The sequence below is a fragment of the Harpia harpyja genome, chromosome 14 (genome assembly GCF_026419915.1).
Source record: "Harpia harpyja isolate bHarHar1 chromosome 14, bHarHar1 primary haplotype, whole genome shotgun sequence".
NCBI classification, from domain to species: Eukaryota; Metazoa; Chordata; class Aves; order Accipitriformes; family Accipitridae; genus Harpia; species Harpia harpyja.
Window position 1 is genome coordinate 18,059,625 of NC_068953.1, and position 18,289 is coordinate 18,077,913.

Here is an 18,289-nt window from a genome sequence, read left to right on the forward strand (position 1 = left end):
TATGGAGAAAGAACAGCATACAGCATACACCCAAGTTTTGCTAATGCAGAACAGGCAACAGGTATCCTGTCAGACCAGGATTTTCATGTTTGACACAGTGCAGATAATACTCACACATGTAAACAACAGAGAGAATGTAAGAGTCAGGTTCTTATATTTCATTATCTGCATGGTCATAAATGCAAAGTGCATGCCTCAGGGACATTTTTTATGTATCCTCCTTCCCGGGAGATCTGAGCAGCAAGTGCAGCTGAGAGAGAAATGATGTAAAGGAAGAAGTTCTCAGTCATGATTGATTCTAGATACTTGGTCTTATTGTTTTGATACCACAGGTAGCCACATAGCAAAAAAAAAAAACCCCAAAAAACAACAACACACCAAAAAACCCCAAACAAAAAAAAACCCAGACAAAAAAACCTCATTGAAACTCTCTGACCATGCAACCAACAGTTTGAAGGCACAACAATATTTAGGTAATATGATCCTTTTCATGTCATCCCTTTTGTTTCTAACACATCAAGCCCTGGTCCCATTAGTTCTGTTTTGCTTTGGTTTTCCACAATATGTTCCTGTGCCAACAAGCAAATTCTCCCATTCATCATTCTTTGCAGTCAGCAGTGAATTCCATTTTCATTCCTGGAGGCACATCCCTTCTTATGCCTCTTTCCTTACCTCCCCTTTCCCATTTCTTTCTTTTCTTTAAACTGATATTTTCTGCTGTTTCCTAACAAGGTAGTCTAGTACTCCTATCCCACATTCCTCTAGACATGTTCAGTGCCTGCTCCTTTAATGGCAGCTGCTACAAGTGAGAGGTCAGGAGACACCATCAAAATCATTCCACTTGCCTATGCTGTCATAGGGTGCCATGGTTCGGAAATGAGTGTGCTTCCACTAAGCCCCACTGACATGAAGGGAAGGAAGCTCCAGCCCTGCAGAGAAGGTTCTCCCCACTCAGCCAGCCCTTCAAAATCTATTCCATTAGCAATCATGGAAGCCACTACAACATGGGGAGGAGAGAATACATCCCGCAGTGAGTCTGATGATCAAAAGAAAGTTTGATTAAAAAACAGTGTGTAGATTAAAGGCTAATTGGTTCTTCTTTCATTAATAGCAGTCTTTATTTCTTGCAAAAGTTAAATAGCTTTGTAATTAACAGTGACATGTTTAGACTAGAGAAGGCTGAGTTTAAATCTCTATTAATGACTGTTTCTTGGCTTTTAAAGCAGGAGTGAAGGCTTTCAGCTACTGTTTTGATCTTTTCCCTTCTCATTTACTATTTTTTAAAGGAATGTCAGATATATGTTTTTATCTTTGTCCTCCTGTTGGGACTTACTAAATGGATTAGGTCTAATAAAATCTACCCTCAGCTCTAAATAATCAGGTTGACCCAGAGCTTCTTGCTCTGCCACTCTTTCTCTGGTGTCGTCTTTGCCGTTTTGAGATCTATATATCCTACTGCCCCATAAAATGTGGGATTCAGGCACAAGGTCAAATAATTTAAATTGTTGACTGGTAAGTTCTACATCTGGCCAGCCCATTAGTACTTAGGCTAAACAGTTTTGGGGTATGAAATTGTCTTTTTGCCTATAAAGGGCTTGGAATATTTTGGGGTTGTAATGGTATTCAAAAGATAGATACCACCTGAAAAATGCTGCAAATGCACATCTGCATTTTTTTTTCCATTGATGTCTTAGAAATGGTTGCTACCATTCTGGTAGTTTTGCAAAACGATTCACCTTCTCTGAATGTTCTTATACATGACATAGCTTTTCACTGAGCTGTCCCTGAAAACAAACAGCGTAGTCTGGGTAGTAAATCAGAGTAACTATGATTTACTATACTTTGTATGCTAAGGTAAGCTTTTGGCAAAGCAAATGCATAAACTGCAGAAAAGTCTTTTTTTGAACAACCTCAGGGTTCAACTGCCCTTCAAGGTTTTCGTAAGGATGTTTTAAAATTATATTGCCTAGATTAGTATCTGTGGTAGATAAAGCATCTCTGAATACTTTGCTGCTCAAAGAAAGAAAAAGAAAAGGAATATTACATGACTCTTTCATGATTTTTACCCTTTGAGTAGATGGTAATTGAATACTTCCCTTTAAGAATATGTCAGGTGGAAAGATCCCCTGTGTGCTAAATGGATACATTTTTGTCTGAGAGACTAATGCTTTGTTCAGTCTGTCCATTTTAATCTTATTCTTACACAACAGATTTATATAAAAGAGACGTTTCTTCTAGGTGACAAAGGGTCAGAGACCCAAGCATGAGAGAAAAGGAAGATGGGACTGCAAGCAGCATCTACTTATATCTGACCTTTTGGCAGAAAAAAACAACCATGAAACGCAAAGTTGGGAATTCACCTTTCTTCATAGATTGAGATATTTTAGCTTTTAACAGTTTTATTTTTCACTCTCATACCTTACACTCTTTTTCTAATGTATAAATCTATGCAGTGTGACAGGATGTAATAATGACAGGATTAGTGATTTAACAATCTTATTTGCTGCCATTTATCTGTCATTCAAACCTGCCAAAATTCAGTAGAGTTACAGATTGACCATTTCATGGTTCTTTCCCTTCTTGGCCAAGATATTATTGATCTCAGACTGTTTCTCAACATTCAGCTTTCCACATTACAATTGCCACAACCATCATCAGGGCTCCTTGACTTTGATAAATCTTTTTATAAAGAAATTCCTGGTCTCACTGGTTGAATCTCAATTTGTCACCTAGAGTGGTAGTTCACTGAGGCCAGAGGTTAGGGACATTATGATATTTGCATGTAGTTATTTACCCATCTTTTCAGGTAGCCTATGTCTGACACCTTTAATGAATTTCAGAAACAAATGAGGAATGTTTTGTAATAGCTGATCTGATGAAATTATGGAAATTTGGGACCTGATTCTTTTTCAGGATTTTAAATAATGTTTCATAAATTCTGTAATTCCAATAGACATGCCAACTTCATAGTACCATATATACTTTTATATTGTAGCAATATGAACACTCATACCTCAGGACTGTACTCAAATTTACAAGGCTGCATGGCTAGTGCAGTTTTTGTAATCTTTCAAAAGGCTGCCTTATTGGAGCCGTATGGCTAGATTGTTAAACATCTGTACCATAGGAGTAACAATTCCAAAGCTTCCTGCTATCTGGATGAATTACAATACTTGCAATTCAATGCATATGTTACAACAACACACCGACACCACAGTAGAGTGTACTTATGATGAAAAGAGAAATAATAGCTTATATGTGATCAGTGCAAAAGTTGTACACTCTTAGAAAATGTTGAATCAGTGGCATAAACTTCCTGAATATTCATAATGTTTGTTCATATGTCAGATTAGTTGATTATTTTCACTTTATAAGGCAGGATCTCATTAACATTTTAGAAGAAATGTTGTCCCCCCCTTTTCTCACCTCAATTTTAAATTCCTCATGGTGAGCATTCCTGTAACTTGAAAATATATTGTTTGAAAACTGCTGGACTTAGGAAATATATTTTTCTTGTCTTTATAGACACACGTTAAAGCTGGTGCTAGTGCTTTCTGTAAGAGCCTTACTGTTACATTATTCAAGTACGGCATTCTGTACATCAATAATGCAACATAAATTATGGGAAATGATATAGCAGTACATAGATACTTTGTATCAGGGGACGTTCTTTTTCTCTTTCTGATTTGGGATGTATGAGTGCGAGAAAATGGTGTGGAAGGCCATTCTGCATATAGTGTTATTAATTATAGAATTGAAATGACAGTAGGAGATGCTTTGAAATTTCTCCTTTTATATGCATTTGAGATGACTCCATACATCTTTTTCCAGTGAAGAATATGGGGAAAATAATTTGGGTCCTGTGTTCCCATCTGAGGGGAAACTTGCACAGGAATTAAGAAATTCCGCTTCTAATAGTAGTAGTTGTAGTCATAGTCATAGTGGTAGCAACATTCTTACCACTGTGTGGTGACTGAGAGGAATCCCTGTTTTCTATTGAATGAGGTGGGTTGATAGGAAAGCAACAGAAGGAGCATGCAACAGAACTGGTTACCTGCATTCAACTTCTGCTACCATACTGCAGAGTATAGCCTAGGAGCCATATATACCAATGTCTAATATACCATATTACAGAACACAGTGGAGCAGGCCATGGCTTTGCAAACAGTAGAGGCCTTTGCTTATTCATTCTCAGCATCTTGGGAGGCAGGTGTATGTGGACAGGAAGAGGGAGACCAGCCTTATAAGTAGGTCAGTTCATTTTGTGGCATAGATGAAGACACTGGGCTACTATTTAGCCTGAAGATAATGGAGAGACCTCTTTGATGGGAGGGTGAAAAAATCAATTCTCATCTCCCATCCATCATTTTATATTTGCAGTCAGCTTCTGGATGCTGATGGATTTGCAAAGATGCTGGTGGGGAGTAGTAATGAAGTAGGGGAAGGGCTTCTGGAAGAAATGCAGTAGAAGGAGGAGAAAAAAAATGTTCATACAAAGGAATGAAAATAGCATGAAGTCAGAAAGGGGGGTATGCTGAAGCTATATAATGTCTCAAGGGGCTTAATAAATATCAGAGGAAAAATTATGCAGGCATTATAGTTAGAAAAAGATTTAGACTGTTGCTAGTGTAGCAGTAAAAAAGCTTTTCTGGCTGCTTTAGGCAATCACAATTGGATCAGTATAGAAGAATAATGGGAATGTAGACACAGAAGGAGACACTGGATCCAGAGCTACTCGTAGTATTCATGCTAATGGCCTGGATGCCTGGAAGCTTCAGCAGGATCAGAAAAAAGGCACAAGAATCATAGATGTGAGTTCATTGTTGAATTCAAAGAAAGAGCCATGCAAAGTTTAGTCCATTAATTTGCCCACTTTTAGCAAAGACAGGTTGGTTCTCAGCTGCTATAAATCAGCACAGATCCACCATGTTTGAATGGACATCTTCAGTTACTTCATCCTCACTTCCACATCTTCTTTAATGTCTCAATTCCCTTTCAAAATCCCCTTCCTCTTTTCCTGCTTTAATACACTTCAGTGTTGTTAATGCTAGTTTGCACTGATCTAGAATGGCGTGGAGAGCACCAGCGCTAATCCACAACAGCTTTATGGCTCAATCCTTCCTATGTTGCTGGTATCCATTCACTTGCATAGGCTTATAAAAACAAGATCCTGTCCATCCCATATATGAGTGAACTGTTTCTGAGGATGTATACATACAGGACATTTGCCATTTATCGAATTATGAAGGCACAGAACTCCGGAAGAATTTTCCCTCCAAAAGAGTTTGAAGTTCATTAGTAGTCCAGATGTGTGGTGAGCTGGGTTAACTTACTGAAATCAATAGGGTCAGAAAGAAGACGGATGTGTGAAATGAAACACATGTTTAAAATGGAAGTTGTTTTCTTGACCACTCCTTTGCATCCTTCTCCCATTTAATAGATTTATTTCCCTTGTGCTCTGAAGAAGTTTTAAAGCCTAGTAGAAAAAGAGGGAGAGAGAGAGAAAGAGGAAAAGAAGGTACCTAAATCTAGATGCCCTTTAAAAAGAGCTTCTGATGTACGTACAAAATCTGAGATAGCATCTTTTTCCACTTCTTCTCTGTTGTAGTTTCCTCTGGCTGTGACCTTCCCCTGACCATTTCCAGAGTCTTTGTCACACATTAACTCTAGATGTCTGGGAAGCCATCAGTCAGATGTGGGGGACCATTCTAAGGCAGATTCCTTGCTGACTGAAAAAAAGATCTACTGCAACCTATGCCAGGTGTAAGCACCTGTCACCCCTCTTCCTCATTTCTAGGCATCTTATAAGATTGAAACTATACAATATAATAATAGCATAGCACAGTATTGTGGGTTTATTCCAGTACCTGCTCACTCACTGACCCATACAGCTGCTCTCACTCACTTCCCCTGGTGGGACAGGGGAGGGGGAAAGGATAAGTAGAAGAAAGAAAACTTGTGGATTGAGATAAAAAAAATGTTTAATAAGCAAAAGAGAAGTGCAAGAAGAGAGAAACAAAATAAAACAAGTGATGCAAAGGCAATCACTCGCCACCTCCCATGGGTAGATTGATACCAGCCAGTTACTGAGCAAAAGATGGCTAGTTTCCTGAAAGCCCCTCCTCTCCATTTTTATTGCTGAGCATGACGTTATAATGCATGTAATATCTCTTTGGTTAGTTTGGGTCATCTGCCTGGTTGTGTCCCCTCCCATCTTCTTGCACACTCCCAATCTATTCACTGTGGGGGGCAGCAGCATGAGGAACAGAGCACTCCTTGATGCTGTGCAAACACTGTTCAGCAATGACTAAAATGCTAGCATTATCAGCATTGTTTTGGTCACAAATCTAAAACACAGCACCATCCAAGCTGCTATGAAGAAAATCCCAGCCAGACCCAGTACATACAGCCATACTGTAGTTAATAAAACATACTCATCAATATGATCCTCATGAAATCTCATGGTTTTTTTTTGCTCTTTCCACCTCTTAGTTTCAGTAGTGACAGGGGACTACTTTGAAAGCTGGTGTGAACCACTCTTTTCAAATATTTTTCACTCACTTCAGAACCTTGGAAAGGACGAGCCAGTGTTGGCAGTTGTCTGGGCTGGCTGAGGGTTTGTGGCCTTGCTCCTGCTACCCTCTGGTCTCTCAGCCATTTATAGCAACAGCCGTGGATGCCCTAAATATGTCAACCTGTGCAGGCAGGAGGAGGCATTTGGCTACCTGGGCGCATTTACTTACAGTTCAGCTATTCCCCATCTCCTCTATCACAGGAATGAGACTGGCTGGAAGCACTTGGCAGATTGAATTTGGCCCAAAAGCTGCATGTTAAGCTTAAATATACTGCTTTCAGCATCTTCCTGTGCATAATGTACATTTCTTGTATGTGAACTTTTGGAACGTGTGCCTGTAATTATTACATCCTTTTAGCAGTCCCTCTTAAAAATACCAATGACGTTCACACTAGGAATACCGCATGAGCCTGCCATATGAAATACCATACCAAACTAGTTGTGTTTATTTATGTTGGTTTCTCAAATGCTGGGTAATACCTGGGAGTGGGTTTACTGGGTGGGAATTTAAAGAGGTAGTTCCCTTTGTTCCCAATTAGCTTTGTCTTGTGTGGCACGTATTCCATGTCTCATGGTAGGATAAAGATATATTATTCCATGGATTTCCAATTGCTTTTGAAACTGCATCTATTTCTGATGAATATGTGGTAGCCCATAAAAGTAGGCCAGCTACTCTGTAGCTTAATCCAACCAGCTAGTAGTCTGTTACAAAACAAGTCTTTGAAATTTGTAGAAAGCGATCACATACATTAAAATAAAAAGTACTTACAACTCTGAAGCATAAATCATTTAGACCAAAGTGTAAAAATATTAAGATGCCAAATTGTGCAGAAGATCACTGTGGGACTTCAGAAAAGAAGTAACTTCTTCCTATTGAAACCATATTTTTGCATCAGGAGCCTGGCTTTCAAAGGTGTTGAATGCTACAGTTTCCATCAACTTGGCTGAGAACTGTGGATATACACCATTTCTAAGTAGTGTTAACATCTCAACAATAATAAATGTCAGCTGTTGGTGTTGAATTAACAACTGATCTGCAGATTGAGTTTTGCTTTCATATGGATGTACTAATTCTTTCTGTAGCTTTATATAGCAAAGCACCTTCCTGAGACATTTGCATGAGTTACTTCAGTGAAGTGGGTGATAGTGAAGCAGAACTGCATGAATTCTTCATGGGGGAAAAAAAAAAAAGAGTGGGATGGGGAAAATGGATAGTAGGAGTGAACTAAAGTTGCCCAAAGTGCACATAGATGGCAATGTTAGGTCTGAAATAGAATCAGTCGGCAAATCAGTGTTCATTTTTAGTTCCCTAATTGTTCTCAGTGAAAGAAGATGATGATGTTGGCTGACAGCTTGAAAAGCATCTGTTAACACTTCATACTCTAGTACGGTGTACGAGTATTAATCAGATATCAAAAAGGCTAATCAGAGACAGAGCTTTTATAACCAGCCATGGATACTTCCTCTAGAACCAGATATTCTTTGACTGTTTACACAGACGTTCTCTTTTTCTTTCTGTTACAGGATTATAGCATCCCACTTCATATTTGTGTATTGTTGCACATGCTTTTCACTTTAATAAAGGTTTTTTAAGGCTCCCCAGGGAAATTTTTCATGAAACTTCAGTTCATTGCAGATTTGATCACAAAACATTTTTTAATAATTTATCTTAAGCTCAGTATTTCTAACATAGGTATTCACTTTTGCAAACCTCACTTTCTCTGATGCAGTAAGTCAAGAGATATTTTCAATCTATTTAATCCCAAAGCTTCCCTTCTTTTTATCAAGATTTTTCCTTTCTGAATACTGTGATTTACTGTTATTACTGTAATGCCCAGAAATCCATGTACAAAACCACTAAAAGATAGCCTTACTTGAAAAAGCTTACAACTTACGTATGTAAATTGAGTCAAATAAAGAGATTTTTTTCTGATTGAAAATAAGAAACTGTGTGAGAAACATGTTATAAGCATACTTGTAAAGAAATTAAACCTGGTATTCAGTATAGCAGCCAACAAAAGGAGGCTTTCAGTTACAGCAGTGTAGTGTATATACAAGCTCTGCTGAAGCAAGTCACATATATTGTGTACATATATTAGGATCTGGTATCACTACATCTGCATTCACAGGTGTCATGTTTTAGGAAAATCTACAGTTTAAATAGAATTCCTTTTAGAAGCATTATTAAAAGCATCCAAAATGATCTCTTTTTTCACCAAATACTGTGTAACAGTTTTGTTTGTGCAAATGCAATGTAACATTCACCTTATAGTAAAGGGTAGACATCTTCAATAGCTTCTGATAATGTAGGTAAAAGTTTTTGTTTCCAGCTCCCATCTTCTGTTTTCAGGCAACAGTGTGAATCACAGGAATTGGGAAATATATTTTACCATGTCTCATTAGTTGAAAGTTTCTACACTTAGACATTACTAAGAAATTTGACTTGATCCTAAATCAGTTGATGTCCTGCAATCTAGAGTTGGTTACAGAAAGTTTAAACTAGTGGCTTGAGATGAGAATCAGCCCCCGTAATTGTACAATAATTTGTTTCCTGGGGTCTTTTTTGCAGTTCTTTTCAGTAAGTTGTTCTGAAACACATTGCTGTGGTTCCTTTTGAAATGTGAGAAAAGTTAAAAGTGTCTGTATTTAAATATTCCATCCCCAGTAATGTTAGTGTAGCTTATACATTAACATGATCTTCAAACAGACTATACTTCTATCCTTGATTTCATCAGGGTGGCCTTCATTTGCATTGTGCGGCTTGATCTTAAATGAAATCTGAAACGCATTGGCCCTCTAGGGCCCATGCCATCTAATAGCCTGGCCTCAATGACAGGTTTGCCTTTAGAAATTTGTCTATATTCATCCTATCTTGGTGAGAAACAAAGAAAGGATTTTTGCTAGATTGGCTTGATGAAATTTGGAATAAGAATGAAGAAAGATTTTGTTTGAAAAATCAATAGTTTATTCAATGTGATACAGGACTAAAATGTATCTAGGAGAATCGGTGTAATTTAGTTTTATTAGGTGTTGAATTGTTCAGCAAAGATAGCCAGAAGTATCATGCAGTCCAGATGTCTTCATCTACCTACTTTTGATCTTTTAGGAACAACATTTTTGATGCACCCATCCTCACTCATACACACAGCACATACTCTCTGCCTATGAAAATCAATCAGCAGTGGAGCTGTCATTTACTGACAGAAAATAGAATTTTCTTGGCATGAAACCCACAATTCAGGGCAAGTCAGTAATCAGAGAACTACGGACATGTAGCAGTGCTACCAGATAAAAAAAAAAATATTTCACAGGAACAGTAATATGATGGAATTTGTACACAGAGAAATTCACTTAATGCCCTGAGTGGGTAACCTGTAGCAAAATATGCAAGTGCTGTAATTTTGAGGTGATTTCCAGAGAACAAGGCAAGATGGCTTGGTTATTTTAATAGACTATTTAGGCCAATGTCCTGCTCATGTCTCTCGCCGTGTCTGCTGTAGCACCTCTGAGAATCTTGCCCTTGTTATAAATATTTTTTTTTATAATAGCTCATTTTCTTTGACATTATCCTGTATGCTTCCTCTATTACTGCTTAAATCAAACAGCTACTCAGCCAGTGTTGGAACCCGTAAATTCTTGGTCTATTTGAGTGATAAAGTCATAGTAAGAAAGCAGAGGTAGCTGTGGTACGAAGCAAGGCAGTAGCAATATACTAGCGAAATTTCTATAGTGAGGCTCACTTGGCTAGAAATGCCATCCCATAACTGATGAATTTCATACAGTTCTGCCATGTGTGATACAAGTACTTACTTGTTCATCTGTAATTTAGTTACCACCTTCCTCAGCTGTAGGGCACTGTATGTTCCTCCAGTGTTTTTATGATGGAAATGTTTATTTCCGACTTACCACTTTTAGCTAATTTCTAACTTGGTACTTTGCAACTGGCATTCAACTTTCCATTCCAACACAACTCCTAGGAGAGCCCAGGCTGCAGACAGATACCCATACCTGTGAGTGGAGAACAGTCATTCCTTCAGCAGTCTGTTGAGTGTAGTTTGATACTACCTGCCATCACAGATAGTTTGGTAGACCAGGTTATGCTTGCTCTTCTTCTGGTAGGTTTGGCTGCTTCTCCGTATGTTGGCAGGAAAGCTGAAAGGACCAGGGATCTTAGTTAAGTACAAGCTTCTCCTCTATTCCCCAGCCAGTCAAGAATTTCACTTCCTGAGGCAGCAAAAAAAATTCCCCTAAGGTTAACAATAGAATGACTGGGGAATACTTCCACCAATTTTGACACAGGAGAATTGCTTCTTCCCTCTTCTGTCCTCAAAAAACCTGGAGCTTCCTGCTGGCAAGTACTATTTGACTGCATTTAGTTTTAGTGGAATGAGGTCTGCTAGATCGTATGCAGAGAGAATGAAAGACAATGCATAAGAGTAGATGTTAATATTTCTACATTACTTAGAAAAAGATAGTAATGCTCTTTCTAAGGGTGCAATATAAAGCCCAATTTGCAGACAAATTGTCATTAAGTTTGCTAGTTGGATGAATCAAGTAGAAAATTAACTAGTGAAAATGTATTGTCTACAAATTGCTGGAAAGAGTTGGTCAATTTACCAAAATGGAAGAAGTAGACAGAGGGCACAGGAGGGGAAAAGCTTTCCTGGGTCATAGATTCTGCTCTGCTGATTCAGGATCTCTCTTAACCTCATTAACAGTTTGAACTAGTGATAATGATTGTTTTGAACCCTGCAGTGAGGCAATGGGAAATCGTTTACCAGAAAAAGTTAAATGCTGAAATTATCCCACAGAATAATATTGTATTAGAACATTGATCAGCAGAATTGATCTCAGCATAAGTCTTTCCTCTCAATGTGGTAGAATGTAATGATTATTTCTTGTTGAAGCAATGGCAGAAAATGCATAAAATCAGTTGCAAGCCTTAAACAATCAACAATTATCAATATTTAGCTGATCTCCAAAGAGTTCTTTATGGGCTCAGATTCACTTTCCGTGATAGCAGTGGGAAAGACTGAGCCTTAGAAATGGTAAGTAATTTGGGAGTGTGACTTACCTTAAAGTGGTCAGGATTTCAGCTGAAGGTGGAATTTCTCTCTTCACCCCACAGAGCAAGCCCAGGTGCTTGTATCTCACGATCCCTATGGAGCACCGGGGGTGAGCAAGAGACATACCTGTGTGGACTGTCATCTCTGACCTTGGTCTGAGGTCTTGCCTTTATATGTGACCTTAGTCATGAATCTGTTGAACTCAGGCATTAGACATATGCTTTGTCTTCACTGCAGAATGTGCTTAGTTCTCATGCCTTTGCACACTTTCTTCTTGCCAGAGCTTGGTTGTGACTTTATCTACAGACTAACAGATTAGTGTTGCTTTTACTCAACCTCATAACCTGTCCACTTTGCAGGGAAGATGCACTTCAGTGCTCAGTCTTGCAATGCCTTCCCACCATTCCCTTTTTGTGCTTTGAAGTACTGCAAAGCTCTTCCGTTATTCACACAGACAAAGATACAAAGTGGTTCAGCTTGATAACCCCAGGTCTGCTCTTCTGACATTTGCTGCTACAAGGAGGCTGCTTTTCAGCTCTCATTCAGACATTATTAAATGGTAAGTACTGTCTCCCATTCTCTCTCTCTACCAGAGCAGATGAAGCCAATGGGGCATCAAAATGACACAAGGAGTCTGTTAAATGTGTGACTCCTATCGACCTCTCCTTTTGCAGGGCTCTAACCTTCTCCTCTATTACTGTCACTGGTACTATTTTATGGTCACTGATATGATGCCATTCCTGTGTCAGGGATGTGCTGCTCCAGCTCAGCTGTGCCTCAGAACCAACCAGACTGCAATTCTAAAAAGTGCTCCACCAGTCTTGCTTTTCTCAGGGCACGTAGAAAAAATGGTAGTCCCTTCTCTACCTTGACCTTCTCCTGGCACAGTTTACATCCCTAACCACTCCCTGGAGTAAGGCCTACAGCAGGCAATAGATTGCAACATGAACTAAGCTAGATTCTCATCAGTGCCAGATCCTCCAGTAATCAGTAAACTGTGAGCATTCCTGCTGTGAGGAACCTGAGAGTCTGAAACACCGAGGTCTGGCTGGAATTATTCCAGGACCTGTAAACTAGCCCATGTCATCCGCCTGGGATGCCATGACAACAGTGTGGCAGGTCCTGTGTTTACCTTCTCATTAGTCATCAGAGCCTCAGATTGCCATTTATCCCGTAATAGAAATCTGAACTGAAACTATCTTAGATTTTATGCTTATTAACAAATTTTCACCTCCTAGCAGATTCATATAGGGATTTACTGATATTTTGTCAATGATGACAGTGACATATGTCAGATTCTGCTCCTGGGAGGAGACAAAATCCTCAAAATGTATCATCTCCTCAATTCTTTTACTTCAGACATTCACAAGTCCTCTCTGGCATAGCCTACTCCCTAAGCTTTGGCAGGGTGTCAAGACTGAGGATAACACAACCTAGCTGCTATCTTGAACAGATCAATAAGGCAATGGTCAGAGACTCCCCATGTCCCAGATGACAAGAAAGACCATTGATTCTGCTCTGATTGCATAGATGCATAGTCTCTAATTCCAAATCTGCCCAAAAAAAGTGATGGAATTGCACCTACAGGAAAAGGAGTTGATCTTGTGACCCATTGCTGTTATATGATCTGCATCAGTCTCATCTTTCCTTTGCTCACATTGATCTCCTTGTTTTTGTATTTTTTTATCAGTACTTTCATTGGATACCAAGAGGGAGATGAAAAGGGTTGCCATACACTGAAACAATAAATTCCTCAAGCCTGAGCAGGCTTTGAGATCTCTTCATATCTTCATCTATTAAAGTTGCTAAACCCTGCATTAAAGTGCTATCCAAGGTGATAAATTAATGGATGTATCCTGAGTGATGGCCACAGAAATAGACATTAAGCAATGCAAAGAACTATTATCCCACTTCATTGAAACAATTATCCAGGAAACCATCTAATTGGCATGATTTGTGATGGATAGTCAGTGATTTAGAGAGGGAATCTTCTGTTCCACAAATAAGCAATAATCTAAGAATGAGGAAAACCTACCTACATGCATTAGCTGTAGTCATCTTTCTTCTACTATCAAACCTCCGTTTCTGAGTACATTCTAAGAGGATCTAGCCAAAAGCTGACTACAGGCTTATCTAATGAAGCTAATATCGTAGACTCAGCACAACCTGGATTCAGGCCAGTACATTAAGATGGAAACACCAGAGTGGCCCTGAGTGAATAGATTCCTAATGGATTAGGGGCAAGCATCTTTTTCATCTTTTTTCATCTTCTTTGACCTCTCTTCATTATCTGAAACCACTGGCCATGAGATAACTGCTATTTCACCTGACAAAATTATTCTTTCCCCTAAAAGTGGCATGAGGGACTGGAGGAATGTGCTAAAATGGCCCAAATTGTTCCAGGGACACATATTAAATAGTGAAGGAAGGCATCACTTTTTTCCATTAAATTTCTGCTTTGTGTAGTCCAACAACTATCAAGCGTGGGGCAAACTGGTTAGATGACCTGAAGTTAAAATACCAGCAACATAATAGAAAAAATGCAGGTCTACCTTTGGTTCACAGCAAATATACGACATTGGTCAGAGTTTGGGTGAGATCAGTGTATAGTGAAGAAAAACTGGCAGAGACTGCCTCAGCTAAGGCAGAGAAAAGAAGAGTATTTTGAAGAACTTGCAGTCATGGGGCAATGTCCTTTTGCCACGTGTGCAGTCATGATAGACCAGTTTGTTCTGTGTAGTTCTAGGAGAGTGTCTGAATTTCTCATTGTGCTCTCATATAGTAGCGTCTGTATCTTCATTTAGCAATATTTTCCATTTTTATAGTGTATCTACATTTATTTATGCTTTCCATCACCTCCTGGCTGTGCTACAATCCCTGGGCAGAAAGTCCACAGAGCCCAGGAAACTCTAGCTTGTACAGAACACTCCAGCACATCTCTTCAGCAGCACACGCTGCTATGAATAAGCACAGTCAATGAAGCCTGTTTTCTGCTTTCTATGCTGGGTTCTTCTAGACTTTGTAATTATACTGGTCTCTGTTTTGAAGGTATGTTGCTTATCTGGCACAGCAAAGTCCCACCAGCTGAAGTGGGAGGGAGATGGAACTTGCTGGGTCAGTGGCTGTGCACTCCTCCAGGTTCAAAGGACCACTGCAAATGTTACCATATTCCATCACAAGCACAAGACACCTTTTTTTTGACTCTGCCTTTTGTGAAATAAGTACACAAGTTATGGTTTTGGACAAGCTAACAAAACTTTCCCAAGCTAAATCACTCCATACTTATGTCCCTAGAATGAAACTCTTCTCTAAATGCACTTTCACCTCTAGGAAAGAGGCTAAGAAAGTAATTGTGGCAGGTGTTAGTTACGTTGCTTAATGGAGTACAAGAAGTGAATGGGTTGATAATGTAGTGATGAGCAGGGTATAACAGTGTATATAAACAGTGTGGTACAGCAGGGTTAAACCCTGCAAAGTCATAGTTTGGGTCCATACAGAGGAATGCAGCAGCAAGGAAGACAGAGTAGCTCCCCATCCATGGCCTGTGGCTGCTTTTGTCTGGGAAAAAATAACTGTGGTGCCACTCAGTTGAAGTAACTCTGCAATGAAAGTATTGTCCAGGCAGGAGTCTGCTCCACTTAGCAGTGTACTCCTCAATAACAACGTCCAGGCTATTTCATACCATTGTAGATAGGAGACACAGACAACCCATTTAATATATCTAAATTCAAATTCAAGACAACAATGAAAAAATAAGTGCTAGTGTTAGAGAAATCTATGCAGTCATTTCAGGTGTGAAAAGAGTTTAATCTTTAGATCTATTTCCCTGAGGACTGACCTTACATGTTAAAAAAAGCACTGTTTGTAATTATAAAGTAAGTGATAAGCATCAAATGAATAGTCACAGAACCCTTTTGTTGACTTTATTCCATGATAAGGAGCAGTTGCTGTGTAACCTTGAATATGGCCAAATAACTCATGCTAAACGCATTGCTACAAAGATGGCATTTTGGCAGGGTTTTGATGTAGGTCATTTTATTACCAGGCTGAATGAAACTACAAACTGATCTTAAACTCATGCCAAGAATGCTAATAATAAACTGATCAATGAGGTGCTGGATTGTTCAAGAGAATCGGTCAAGGGAAAATGCAGACATAAGAAGTCTGGAATTCCAAAGGTTGAACTGCTTGGGCTATTATACTGGGAGGAATTATATTCCTTGCATTAGTACAAGTTTTCTTTACTCCAGGGGCCTTTAGCTGAGTGTTGAACAGGACAGTGTCAGAAAGTATATACTTATCTTTATTTTTCTTGACCTTTATGTGCAAGTAATTTTTATAGTTCCATTAACTAGTAAGATCATTTGCAAACCACTGTACAAAGTATATTATGAAGAATGCCTTGGGGACCATTGTATCCTATTATGTTGAATGTTAATAGAATGAAAAATTAATTTAAACTCTAAAGATTAGAGCAAGGCAAGACTTCCCTTTTATAGGGGAAATTCAGAATTTTATTTGCTATGGTAAAACTTTAGAGTGGTACCCTAATATGACCTTTATATGGACCTTTATAGGCCTGATTCAAATCAGACAGTACAGGAGTCTGATTATTTGCCTCTTTGAATAAAATGGCTTATATCAAAGCTTCCCCTTTTAAAAAGGGGGGATTTCTGTGACCGCCCACATATGGGATTACTCCTGTGTAATTTCACAGCTTTAAATGACTATATGCTAGTGAGCTCGTAGCTGCTTGTTTAGCAAGTTACTAAACCAGACATGAGAGAACCCACAGTTGCAAGGAGTGTCTTTACCTTATTTGCTTCTTTAATTGCTCATCTTCAGCTATGCAGGACTTCAAAACACCTAAAAACACAGATGCGGTTCTCTATATGTCGTGGTTTAACCCCAGCCAGCGACTAAACACCACGCAGCCGCTCACTCACTCCCCCCCACCCAGTGGAATGGGGGAGAAAATTGGGAAAAGAAGCAAAACCCGTGGGTTGAGATAAGAATGGTTTAATAGGACAGAAAAGAAGAAACTAATAATGATAATGATAACACTAATAAAATGACAACAGCGATAATGAAAGGATTGGAATGTACAAATGATGCGCAGTGCAATTGCTCACCACCCGCCGACCGACACCCAGCTAGTCCCGAGCGGCGATTCCCTGCCCCCACTTCTCAGTTCCTATACTGGATGGGACGTCACATGGTATGGAATACCCCGTTGGCCAGTTTGGGTCAGGTGCCCTGGCTGTGTCCTGTGCCAACTTCTTGTGCCCCTCCAGCTTTCTCGCTGGCTGGGCATGAGAGGCTGAAAAATCCTTGACTTTAGTCTAAATACTACTGAGCAACAACTGAAAACATCAGTGTTATCAACATTCTTCGCATACTGAACTCAAAACATAGCACCGTACCAGCTACTAGAAAGACAGTTAACTCTATCCCAGCTGAAACCAGGACACTATAGTACTTTTTTGTATTTTGCATATCACTGATTGCTTTAGAATGAGGAATACTATCTTGAGTCTCTTCCCAAGGGACTGGAGCACTACTACAAAAGTCAGCACTTCTGGCCATAGACAAGTGATTAAGTAAACTTTATTAGCTTAATTAGTCATTATTATTTCATATTTATGTTAACATAGTTAAGGTGTGACATGTTTGTGTGGCTAAATCAACTAAATTAAGACCATTCATGAGCAGGACTTTTGTTATGTGGAAGAGAAATAGTCCACCATCAACCTTCTTGCTCACAAATTATGCCTTGGCCTGAGAACACGACCAAGTTAAAAGCATAAAAAAGTTGCACGTTTTACATGTAAGAATGATTTATTATTGTAAATGTCCATACAGGAAACAGAAAAATCTCAGTTTCAATTTCCATACCTCTTGTAAAACTAATGTGTAAGAGTTACATCAATGAGAATTGTATTCTTAGATAAAGCTACATGGGGCAGAATTTTCAAAGTGTCCCTATCCCACCATATTGTATATCTATCTTTTAGTGCTCTCTACTTTTAATAACAAATTATAAGTTTGTGGATGTTCTGTATGTAGACTTCTTGTCATAGATAACCAGCCTTTTTTAAATGGTTGCATGAAGGCACGTATTCTTTATTGGAAAATCCAGTTTTTCTAATACCCTCTCCTGAATTTCATCTTACAGATGTAGACTAGGATGCCTCACTGTCTACAGAAACCCTAACTCAAGTAAAATAAATGCACAAAAGATTAGGACAATTAGCGACTAGAGAATTAGCTATTAATATTTCATGCCCCCTGCAATACTGTCTAAACACAAGATATGAAATAAGAATAAATTGCACTTTTGGCATGCTTCGAACCTAGAAAGGAAATGACTAATCTAGAAAGATCTTGCAGTTGTTATAACAAGGCAACATTCTAATCACTGGTCACGTGTGATTTGATGGATAAAGAGCAGGAAGATTTGTCCCATAGGATTATTCAAAGTCCACTTGTGATTTGAAGTTGGATTTAAATACATTGTGAATAGCTTAGTGAGTTTGGTCTGCAATGACCCAAATACAGAATAGCCAGCAAAATGTTTCCATCAACTCTGTTGCCAGCTTGAGTGCAGATTCAAGATGTGATCCAATCTGGTAGTCCAAACAGAATGTCA

General features: G+C 38.9%; 1 protein-coding gene across 10 annotated transcripts in view; it reads left to right on the plus strand.

Moving 5' to 3' along the window:
* The window catches only part of MEGF11 (multiple EGF like domains 11), a 293,615-nt gene that overhangs the window by 84,858 nt on the left and 190,468 nt on the right, over window positions 1-18,289 (plus strand). For 2 of the 10 annotated variants that reach the window (XM_052807168.1, XM_052807169.1), the window contains exon 1: window positions 963-1,030. The exons of the other annotated variants lie outside the window; for them this stretch is intronic. In XM_052807168.1, the coding sequence (XP_052663128.1) occupies window positions 988-1,030 (43 nt within the window). In that variant the 5' untranslated portion in view covers window positions 963-987. Of the gene's footprint in view, window positions 1-962; window positions 1,031-18,289 lie in introns of those variants that run through there. 10 annotated transcript variants of the gene reach the window in all.